The 12,241-nt window shown below is 45.4% G+C and overlaps 1 protein-coding gene across 7 annotated transcripts in view; it reads left to right on the forward strand.

Annotated features, from left to right (window-relative positions):
• Window positions 1-12,241, forward strand: part of MSRA (methionine sulfoxide reductase A) — a 321,997-nt gene that overhangs the window by 220,363 nt on the left and 89,393 nt on the right. For all 7 annotated transcript variants that reach the window (XR_001156784.3, XM_012775454.3, XM_012775448.3 and 4 more), the window contains exon 4: window positions 2,590-2,694. Coding sequence is in view for 6 of the 7 variants with exons in the window: in XM_012775454.3 (XP_012630908.2) it covers window positions 2,590-2,694 (105 nt within the window). In the remaining variant the exon portion in view is untranslated. The remainder of the gene's footprint in view (window positions 1-2,589; window positions 2,695-12,241) is intronic.

Raw genomic sequence — 12,241 nt, forward strand, 5'->3', positions numbered from 1 at the left:
AAAGGATACAATGAAAATTAGAGCAAAGAAGAAATTAAAATAGCAAACAACCATGAAATGTATTTTTTACCTCACTAATAATTCATTCTAAATAAAACAATATGATACCGTCTTTCAGCTATTAATTGCTAAGGATTAAAAACATTATAATAGCGACTGAGGCTGGCCTTCAAATATGCTGCCAACAGGGAGAGAAAATTGGGCCAAATTTGCTGAAAAGCAGCTTGGAACTATGCATTAAGAAATTTCAAAGTGTTCATAAACATTGATTTAGAAATCTCACTTATATGACTATGGCTTGAGGCAGCCGCAGAAGCATGGAAAAATATTTACATTTGTGGAAAAAAATACATTTCAGTCTAATTGTCCAAAGACAGGGAATGATTCAGTAAGTAGCTAGACAACCGTCTAATGGAGTGTTATGTAGTCATTATAAATGGTGTTTTCTAGAAATTTCAGTGATGTGGGGAAACACAATGTACTGGTATGTGGGAAAAGCATGCCATAATGATTATAATGGAACGTGTGTGTGTGTGTGTGTGTGTGCTCATCTAGAACACCTTCAGACAAGATGCATAAAAAATATTGATAGTGCTTTTGTGGCAGGAGTACAGGTGATTTTTATTTTCTTTTAAATAGGCCCTCACATTTTCTAAGCTTCAAATTATTTGCAAATATTGTCTGTACAATCAAAGCAATTTTTAAATTTTAACAAATTAAAGATAATAGATTTCCTTTTTTTCTGGGACCCATGCTCCAAATGTTCACCTTGCTCTGCTCTCTTTTCTTTTATGCATTGAATAGAACCCCAGACAAGCTGTTATAAGAAGGTTATTGTTTCTTTTCAGGTTATGGCCCCCAAATTCACTAGCCATGTGACTTTGCGCAAATCTAACATATTTATATCTCATTTTTCCGGTTTGTAAAATGAGAATTTCTGCCTACGTCACTGGATATTTGTGATAATTAAAGTGAGATAATGAATATATGGGAAAATACTTTTGCAAACTAAGGTGCAAGTTCAGAGCATTCCCAAAACTGCCCTCATATTTGATAATTTTTTTTTCAAGAAAATATGAGAGTACTAACATTTTGGTTACATTTTATATCTTTGCCTCTCCCTAGCAAGGGTTAGAGGTATGTGCCCTTCCCCTCCACAGTGCTCACCACAGATAATTTGCTAGAAGGAGACTTATGGTTACGATTTATTACAGGGAAAGGATACTGCTCAAACTCAAGAAAGAGATGCATAGGGAAGAGTCTGGGAAGGTTCCAAATGCTTCTGTTCTCCTCTCTCACGGATTCAGAAGTATAAACCTCCTGGCACTGGAGTGTGATAATATGCAGAGAGTATTGCCAACTAGGGAAACTTGCCTGAGCTCCAGTATCCAGAGTTTTTATTGTGGCTCCATTGTGCAGGCATGACTGATGGATTGATAGACTGCCCACGTGGTTGAACTCAGACTCTGGGTCCACTGATGCCATGTGATCCCACCCTAATTTACGCAACTGGCCTTCTTGGCACCACCAGTCCCCTGAGACTTGCACCTAAGACTGTTGGGTATAGCTGGTCCCATCTGTACTGTTGAATACAGGGTCCAGTGTGGCCAGCCCCTGCCCTAAACAAGGCATTTCTATTGGACATGACATAGATTATCTCCCAGGAGCTGCAGGCAAAAGCCAGATCTCTCTCTGGGCAAGGCTCAATTCTTTACTGCATGTAGGTCACTGGAAAGAGATGGAAAACAAATTTAAGTATAGAGATGATGTTATCATGAAGAGGTCCATTATTTATTAATACCATGTTGTAAGGCTATAAAATAAGGTATGCATTCCATAGGTACAAGGGGTACTACAGACATCCACCTCCCTGATGCACAAACCTCCGGGACCACCTATGAGAAGGGGCCTGCTTACAGCTGGTCCTGCACAGAGACACGTGCCCCATGGTTGTTTACCGTAGAGACAAATTAGGCTGAGAAAACGCTTACTGCCCCTCTGGGTATCTGCTTCTGACCCTTGCCTCAGCGTTAACAGCACAGCAAGTATGTCCCTCCCTTAACTAATTTATATAATGCAAATGAGTTATCAGCCTGTTTTTAAAATTTTTTCCAGGTTTCTCTATCTGGCACCGTCTCACTGCAGTGCAGTTGAGCTTACTGCACACAGCATGGGGAGATGGTAAAAATAAATTATTGGCTCCTTCCCCTTTGCAGGGTTTCGAATATCGAGCACTATGTCAGGTTGGATCTATATGATTTCATAAGAGTGAGATAGAAAAATGAAAACCCACGTTTGTTTTTTCACGAACTCAAAAAAAAAATGTATTAGAGCACAATGCAGCAGTCCCCATTGCAGGGCGCTTGCCAGAGGAGAACTGTGTGCTTTTCTGGAACAAGAGCCGGTGGAACAAGAAAGAGACTCAGGACGAGCCTGTTAGCCAAAGTCCAACCACGCTTCCACCCTTCCCTCAGAGGGAAGAGTTCCCAGCTTTTGTTCTTTTGGGGTGTTTTATTTTGAGAACAGATACCTTGCAATAAATTTCTGTTGTCCATAAATTTGGGTTGTCCGTTTCTGTTTCTTTCAAAGGGAAAACTGGCCACGCTGAAGTCGTCCGAGTCGTGTACCAGCCAGAACACATCAGCTTTGAGGAACTGCTCAAGGTCTTCTGGGAGAATCACGACCCGACCCAAGGTAGAGTGATGAGTGAGCCAGTATTTAATTATCTTACTAATTACAGCTGGGATAATTAGTGTTTGAGCTGCATGGAAGAGATGAACCTTGAAATCACACAGGAGCTCAAGAATAAGATTGCAGACGTTTATTGACGGAGGGGAGGAGGGGCCGGGGAGATGGGGGGTAAGAGAATAAAGGCGCAGCCACATTCGGTGCTGCTGCCCCCCTTACAGCTGTCAGGGGTGGGAAAATTCCCACAGAGGAAGATGCCAGACAATAGAGATCCGTTCACCTTTGATTATTGCATTATTCCTCCTTAATGCAGTCTTTTGTCTACAAAATTAAAGTGTCTCTCCGGCAGCTCGAAAGTTTTCCTGATTTATGGTTCCTTTATTTCTCTGAGCTTAGCCTTTCTCATCTTTTGACGTTATCAGGTTTAATTTTTTCCTTAAATGTCTGTGGGTGATAAATAATAATAATAAAAAGAGCACATAAAGGTAAAATGCAGTATTCAATAGGTCCACAATGCTCGAGTTCTTTAACTATTTCGTTTGTCTTCTTTGGAATTTGTGACGTGGAGATTATTAATATATTCGGGCCATAAACAATGGTGGTCGGGAATTTTATTGGAGCTCACACACAAGTGAAAAATTCTGTGTTGGCAAATATTATCGTAATAGGGAATAATAAAGCAATTTCCAGATCTCAGCTAACAGCCCTACAGACCCTGCTTTGCCAACGTGATCATCCGATATTATGAAGCTCATGAACTGAAAAGTCCTCTATAATAGATGTGATTTTTTTCTACAAACCCTGTTCATTTAGCAATCAGTCTATTTAACAAAAATATTTTCCCTCCGGTGTCAGGTTTTCGTGCAGTGGGTATGCAGCGTTGGCTGTTTCCCGGTGAGTGGATGTGTTTTCCCGAATGTGTGCTGCGCTGCCTGGTGGAATCATAACGTTCCCCCCAGCCGTGCAGGTTGGTGGGTCCTGAGTGTTGGTTCTAAGAACCATCCCTGGCCAGGGTGCTTTGCCAGAGGGCAAAAGTCAGTGATCTGAAACCATCAGGTCGGGAGCCCGGGCAAGCCTGAAGTCACACGGGAGGTAGGAAGTCTCCCGCCGGTCATGTCTGTGGCCAGGGTCTGGCCAATCCTAATGCCTGTCCCGATAGACTCTCCTGAGGCTTAGCCCTGGCAGAATCTCAAAGGGGGTGAAATCTGTCATCGCCTTCTCTCTGCTTCCCTGTCTTAACCACTTTGGTATGAGCGTCAACCGTAGTCGATAGCCACAGATGAACGCGCACAGCCGAGCGTCGACTTTAGCTGACAGCTGTGATATGAAGGTGCACAGCTGAGCGTTGACTTTAGTGTTAATAACAAAACTTGACTTTTCTAATTTTTCATTTATCAAAATAAAAATTGTGAACATTTAAAAATAATGTAATGAAAACATGTATGTATATGTTACCTATTCTGATTTACATGACAACCAAAGCTGCCTGTAAAGTCAAACAAGCTTTCAGTGCTTTCAAGCGTTCCTCATCACACAAGAGCAAAACAGACTCGTCGTCGATGCACAGCACAGACCGCCGTGCAGACTGTGAGTGTCGCCGTGGGCGAGGCTTCGCGGCCAGTGAGCGCCGTACCGAAGTGGATAAAAATTCTTACCCACTTCTCACATCTTTATCAGCACACACCAGTTAACTAGTTTGCTAGAACTGGCCCCTGGATCTCAGGGGGATAGGACCTTAAAAAGAATCTGTCGCTCTCCCCCACCCCACATATAAGTTTGTTTCAACCATGCCTTAATCCTCACCTGGCCACCTCTTTGGAAGTCTTGGCTTACTGTCTATATTAATTTGCCAGGGCTGCCATGATAAAGTACTGCAGAACGAAGAAATGTATTGCCTCTCAGTTCTAGGGGCTGGAGGTCCAAGATCAAGGTGTCTAAAGTGTTGGTTTCTTCTGAGGCCTCTTTCTGTGGCTGGCAGGTGGCCGTCTTGTCCCTGGGTCTCTATGTGATCATCTGTCTGTACCTCTGTGTGTCCAAGTTTCCTCCTCTTGTGAGGATCTCAGTCATCTTGGATTAAGACTCACCCATAGGAACTCACTTTACCTTAATTACCTCTTCAAAAACCCTATCAAAATACAAATAGAATCACATTCTGTGGTACTGGGGGTTAGAACATCAATATATGAAGTTGGCAGGGTTACAGTTGAGCCCAAGAGACTGTCCAGTAATGTAATAGCTTTGTCTACTCTTCTTCCACAGGTATTTTGAGTCTAAAAGGGCTCACAGACTCATAGGCTGGAAGAGATTTTTGAGATCATCTAGTTAAATGTCACACGGTAGTGGCTTTGGGCTTCAGTGTTAAGCAAAAAGGCGAAATTGCTAATGGTGGGGTTTGCAGACAATGGAGTTTGATTGTTGAGTGATACATTTTTCCATTGGCATTTTGGACAAATTACACATGTAGGAGGAAATAGTTTTTTTTTTTTTTTTTTTACCCTTTCATATATCCATTCCTGCTTAGAATAGTCCTGATGCAGTATATACTGTCGTAAATATTAAATCACAAGATATGTGGTCTTCCCACATTATTATTAGAATGACTTTTTTGGACAGCTTAGTGTAAGGTGCCATGGTAGCAATCTCAATCATTTTTAAGCCTTACAAGGTTTCCCATGACGCTCATGGAAATAGGCCCTGCTATACCAGCTGAGGGGGTGGGTGCGTAAGGCAGGCCTGGCCAACCACAGAGTCTCGTCCTGTTGTCAACAGTGTTTGACCCCAGGATTGGGCGTGTGAACCAAGCAGGACCAATTAGAGTCCTTCCCTGGGACTGTTACATGAGAGCAAAAGCTCTTCCTTTGCTGGGGCTGCCAGCGTGGCGGTGCTTTGCATGTAGAGAGAGCCCATCTGCAAGAGAAGCCAGGCGGGAGGATGAGAGAGGGAGACAGGGAGAGGGCCCTGGGGCCTCCCATTCCTGCAGCTCTTCCTTCTGGGAGTTCCCCTTATAACTTTCCGAACCATGAGACTACCGTGTTTTCCTGAAAATAAGACCTATTCATAAAATAAGCCCTAGCAGGATTTCTAAGCATTTGCACAATAGAAGCTCCACCCCTAAAATAAGCCCTAGTGCTGGGCGTGGCTGCACAGCGCATCTGCACAACCCATGCATTTCGTCGAGGAGCAGGAAAGAAGACGAGCAGCCCTTCTCATCTGCCCCATCGTGAAAGCTACCATCCCAGAGGTGACCGGAAAGGTGCGGGCAGCCCCACCAACAAGGTCGGCTCCCCCTGTCAGGTCCCGGCCATCCTGTGCGTGCTGCAAGCTGAGACTTTGAGGGGAAAATAACACATCCCTGAAAATAAGCCCTAGGGTGTCTTCTTGAGGAAAAATAAATATAAGACCCTGTCTTATTTTTGGGGAAACATGGTACTGTGTAACTTTCCTCTTTGTTCTTCCTAAGCTAGTTAGTTGAGTTTCTATTACATGAAACAGCAAAAACAACAAAACTCCTAACTAATACACACGTTCAATCTAAACAATCATTGTGCTCAATAGAGTCAGTAACTGTTAGTTAACCATGATCATTTGGCTTTAGAAATCTGAGGTCTAAAACCATTTGGTTAACAATTTTACCATTGATTCAGATGTTGAGTGGAGGATGCTAGACATTGTTTCCTTAAGACCTATGGTGGTTTCCTTGGTAATTAAGAATAAAGAATTGGGGCTTAGGATTTGGGATATATGGCCCAGAAACATACCACACCCCCTCTCAATATCTTTACTGAGAAAGGCAGTTATTCATTTGTGATGTTTATCTTGTGTCGTCTCTGTTTGCCAGGCGCTCTGCTAGGTGGTACCAAATCACCGAGTGGTCTGGAACAGGTAGGAATATCCAGCCTCTTGGTTAATGCACATGGAAAATGTATTCCTATAGGAAGAAAATAGTTAAGTTCCAATGTACAGAGATCAAATGAACACACAGAGTTAGATGCGTGTAAGACCCTAGACCAAAATATTATAACATGAAATTATTGAAACAAGCATGAAAAGCAAAATACTTCAATTCAGAAAAACTCTGGTATCAGTGAATTTAGTATTCCCAGGGAACCCCGCAGGTCCTAAACATGCAGTTTGTGTAATTTTTCTGCAGCCAGATTATGCAGCCGGCTGGCCAGAGGGTGGGCGTGCAGCCGCGGCGAGTCGGGCTGCGGGATAACGCGGCTATCGGTCACACACCACATGCGACCACACCCTCTCCATTTCCTACTTGAGGGTATGTGGCAACTCTTGTTACATTTCCCAGTGAAAGGTGGCCCTGAAAAGAAAGCCACTGACCAACAGAACAGAGGACAGTGAAGATGTTGTCAGACTGCCTGTGCCTTCTCCGAAACGAATGTTTGGGAAGAGAGCAGCATTTTGGATTTGGCGGTGGCTCTGATCTGGGAAGTATAGCCCGCTCAAGGTGCCGTTAAGAAACAAGAGTGAGTCATTACTAAAACCACTTGAGGACTGCTCTTGTTTGTGCCAGAATTGCTGATCAACAAAAAGACAAAACTCGAGTGAAAGTTGAGAAGGCGTTGACCTTTGATGTGAGGATGTGCCCCGGAAACATGGGATTCTCCGCAGAAATCTGGCTCAAGAGAATCGTATTTTGATTAGCATGTCGGAAGGTGTTAGTGCCTTATTTATAGAGTCATTAAGGATTTGAAGGGGCACTTACATTCTTTTAGTTACAACTTGCTGCATTTTGCGGGATGAGCCGTATTCTAGAATGATGTTTGCAAATGTGGGGATGCTTGCTGATGTCAAGGGACTTTCTAGAGCTGAAACAGCAAGAATTTAAACTTAAAAGTCCCCCTTCAGTTGAATTAAATCTTCGTGGCGTGGGCTAAGCAGAGAAAATTCTGCGTGTTCTTCGCTGCTTCGAGGGACTGAAGCAGCTCTCACGGCATCAGCGGGGATGGGCAGGTGAAGTTCCCACACACGGTCTGCCGTCTGGAAGGGAGCAAAGCTGGTAAGGGAAAGATTGGAAAGTGCAGGCTTTTTAAGATACAGGCGGGGCCAGAGACCTGTCACTCCACAGCTACTACTCTGGGCATCCAGAGAGAGCTCCACTGAGGGGATTAGCCGCAGGTGGAGTAACAGACCCACGAGCATCATCGTTACGCATTCGGCCAGTAAATGGAATGGTCTTTTCTCTTAATTTGCCAGTTACCACAAATCCTCTACTTTCGTTGAAACATTCATATACCACCGTGTAAGCTCATATCATGGTCATCTGTCTTACTCATAGGACAAATACAGTTCCTCCAGGTCTGAGGACAGACCGGCAAGTGCCCCTTCCTGACCAGGTGGTCCCCAGACTCCCGCAGCCTGCAGGTGACACGGCAGAGCCTGAGATCTCGGAGATTTGGGTTCCCATCCCAGCCTGGCAACCTTGGCCAAGGCGTTTACCCAATCTGAACCTCCATTTCTCTCAGCTGTGAAACAGGTATAACAATATCTCTACGGGGCTATCGTAGGAATTAAATAAAATAATGTGAACATGGAATGAAAAGGGGTAAGATCCCATGAAAACGCTAGGTATCGTTGTTATGTCTTTCTCAATACAAGAATACAATTTCACTGGATTTTTACATTTATTTTTATATTCACATTGTCCTTGATTTCTTTCCGTGGGAAACTATTGACCCTTCATCTACTAACTCGTGAGTTTTCTACCCATGGAAATTCTTTTGTCTCTTGTGCTTGTTGGAGAGAGAGCTCAGCACGGTTCCGTTTGTCATTCTGGGGTGCTGCTGGGGGCGGGTGGGCTGGTGAATCCTTAAGTTGGCTGCTGACATAGCAATCAAGAGAAGCAGACCCACTCCCGCCTCTCATGTGCCCTGCGCCCTAAGCAGCATGCTTTGTGCATGAATAGCACGGTTCAGTCCTCCTATTCCTGCTCAGGCAGCAGGGCACAGACCGTGTGCCTTGGGCCAAGCCACAAGTACACAAGGCAGAGACCAGTTTTGTCTGACTTCACCCCATAAATCTGACTCCTCAATTACAACCCATTTCACTCTCCTCAATCTGGGGGCAAGGGACAGTGATATTTGTTAAGCACCTCTTCCGGGCCAGTCTTAGTGACAGATGTTTTATAATCCTGATTTCATTTAATCCTGACCATGACCCTATGGAGTAGGGACCATTGTCTGCATTGAACAGAAGAGGAGCAAGCCTCCCAGTCGTGCGTGGTGTGGGCAGCGGTGCCTGTGCCCAGCTCTGTCCAAGCTCCAGTCTGTTTTCCTTCCCTTGCACTGGAGGGTCCAGCCTTCTCGCCTAACGTCTAAGGATGGACATTCTTATGGATACCCCACGTGTTAATAGTTGTGCCTTCATATTTAGAAGCAAATGTATTAAAGCGCTACTATGCGTTTAATTACACTCTAAACTGAATGCCCGTTCCATTCACCACCACATCAAGTCTCTCTGGAAAACTGAGATGCTCGCACACATCACGCCTTCTGCAGCCTCTAGGCCACGGCGGTGGCACAGCTGGGTGTGTGGGCCTCCCGTGGCAGCTCCCAGCCTTCCTGGGGGGCCGCGCGGCCTGGAAACTGCCCCCGAGTCCTCCTTCGGGAGCAGCAGCCTTTCTGCGAGGCTCTGGCTGCGGTAGCAGGTTGACCCCGAGGTGGATCGATTTGCCCACCTGTGTGGGGTCAGGATCTTAGCCAGCACGCAGCCACCGGGAAGACTGAATTCCCAGACTCCGAGAGCTAAGTGTGGCCACGCGTCACCATTCCAACTGCCGAGCCTGAGTAGAAGTGAAGGCGTGTCACTGCCGGGTCGTGCGGGCGTGGAGGAAGGGGTGTTCTGCTCCACTTCCTCCCCGGACACGCTGGTGCGGGGGCGAAGTGTGAGCCGTCACGGCCACGCGGTCGGGCCACACCCTGTGCGAATGGAGCTGCAAAGCGGAATGATCCATCGCCGCCATGCCAGGCTGGACTCTGTGGGCAAGAACTGCCTCGTTTCAATTACTGTAAATATTTTGGTTCATTTTAGATCTTTTTTTTTTATCCTTTTCTACAACAGCTGAACCTATATCCTAACTAACACTTCCACTATGAGCTGGTGATGAACTCCCAGTCACCCCATCTGAAAACTTAATTAAAATATTCCTTTAATTAAAATGTCTTTAATCAAAACTGCCATTAAAAGTATGGACTCTGGGGTCAGAGAAGCCGTGGCTCAGTGCTGTGCATGAGCTGGGTGGCCAAGTCTCATTCCCTTCCATATCTTCTCGACCACACGGGACCTGTAACTGCCTCCCACCCGGCCTGCCCGCCCTTTGCTACTCCACAGTGACCTGTTAAAAATACAGAACAAGGCATGTCTCTGTCCTGCTTAAAGCACTTTGCTCGTTGCCCAGTTTCTCTGGGACAATATGCAGACTCTGTTCGATGGCCAGCGTGGCCTGGGATGAGCCTATTGGCACCTCCTTCTCCAACCCAGGCTCCTGCCACAGTGCCCACGCGTGTCTGCAGCCGTGGCGCCCCTCTGTTCTACTCCTGGAAAACACAGGCGCCTTCTTGCCTTGGGGGCTGTGCCTCCTGCTCCATCTGCCCCCGGCTTCTTGTCCTTCAGGTCTCAGCCAAAGTCGTCCCATCCTCAGAGAGGTCTCCCCCAGCCCCCAGCCACGTGTTCCTCCACCACCGTGCTCTTTCTCCTTCCTAACATGTATCTCAAGGTGGAGTTATTTGTCAGTGTACCTGTTTCTTCTTTATTCTCTGACCCCTCCAGAAGGTATGTGTCGGATTAAACGTTTTCTCGTGGAAGGAGTGGATGAGCCTCTGTTTCTGCACCTGGGAAACGCTTCCTCCCTGCTAAGCGTGTGTCAGGATGGATGAGGGCATGTTGCTCGTGGTGCCTGGCGTAGAGTCAGCACTCGGTGTCTGGCAGCTTTTGTACTCACGTGGAAAAGCCACGTCCATAGCTGCCGTCTGTTTGTCTTGTTCCTTCGTGACTCCCAGCATCTCTCTGTCATTTCTCCCTGCCTCATGCTCTGATTACCCCTGACGGTTTCCTGTTCTTGGTTCGTGCCCTTTATCCTCAATCAGCTCCTCATCAGCCCTTTCTACCTCCCACGCCTACCCTGCAAATCCAATGCCACACTCCTCTTTGTCCTCAGAAGACTTGGCCTGGCTGGCTGTCTTTACCACCAGAGCCGTGAGTGGGGGACCATGTGGAGCTCCTCAGCCGGTGCTTGGAACTAGAGAACCCCCCCACTCCTCCCTATCTCGTACCCTGGGACCCCACAAGCCCCCCAGACACACACACTCACCATGAAGTGTTGCTCCACGTGCATTGTTCCCAGGAGGTGCCCAGAGACAGGGGTGGATTGGCCCCTTCCAGCCTCAGCAGGTTTGCCAGTCTCTTCCCAGGAGTGCTCTGGAGCAGTGAGCCCCACAGGCTGTCTTCTGGGAAACATTAATTGGAAGGAGAAAAATCCTAGTCTCCTTCTGTTTCCCATCAACTTGGCAATTAAGTGCTGGTGTTCATAGATTTGAACTTGCCAAATTAATATCTGAACTTGGTTGTGCTGACCCTTTTAAGTTAGTTTAAAAAAAAAAATAAGTCACCAGTTTTGAAGGACTATCCTTTTTTTAGACCATGTACAAGGAATCTATCATCTGCAAATAATTAGACAGTGGGAATTATATTGTATTGCTAATGAGCAGATGTGCATACTGATAGTAGGGAACAGCTGCACAAATATAAAATGCAGAAACGACCCAAACCCAGCATTATGAATTCTGAAAGGGGTTGCATTCTTTAGGAATTTCAGAAACAGAGAAAAATGAGACAAAGAATTTAACGGATATTTTCTTTATTAATTGTTCTTTTCAGTCACTTTTCCTTGCATAACATTATCATACATGTACGTTGCATCTTTGCTGTTTGTAGAAGTGCTATTTGCACTTTCAAACCCCTCTCTCATATAAGGCTATAGAGCTTACATTTAACATCTTTCCTTTGCCTTTCTAGTGTTGTTAGGGTTTTGTGGCTCCAAACCAAATGAAAGACTTACTGGGGGTGTTTTCTGGGCTGAGCGTGGTACTTAGCTGCTTACGTGTACATAATCCCATTTGATCTTTAAAGCAACCTGTAAACCTTAGACCCTTTTTACAGATAAACAAACAGGCCCAGAGATGTGGAGTGGTTTGGCATAAGCCAGTTAGTACATTGTGTGACGGAGCTGGAATTTGGACCTAAGGGCTCAGTTCTAAGCCTGTGTTCTTCCATTGTGTGGCACATGACCTCACATTATTATATGATACTACTAGCATGCAGAAAATATGACCCACTGTGGCTGGAAACAGCAGCACATTATCCAATGATCTTAAACTCCTTGTGGCATTCATTATCCTTTTATAATCCTGTTAAGGATTTGCAAGATGAAGAATAAGGCTTTTGAAAACTTTCAGCCAGGAAGAATTTCACATATGTTAGATAGTAATGGGTAGGTCATTTAGAATTTGAATAAATATCTAAAATGATATAAAACCAACAA

Source organism: Microcebus murinus, chromosome 24 (genome assembly GCF_040939455.1).
Source record: "Microcebus murinus isolate Inina chromosome 24, M.murinus_Inina_mat1.0, whole genome shotgun sequence".
NCBI lineage: Eukaryota > Metazoa > Chordata > Mammalia > Primates > Cheirogaleidae > Microcebus > Microcebus murinus.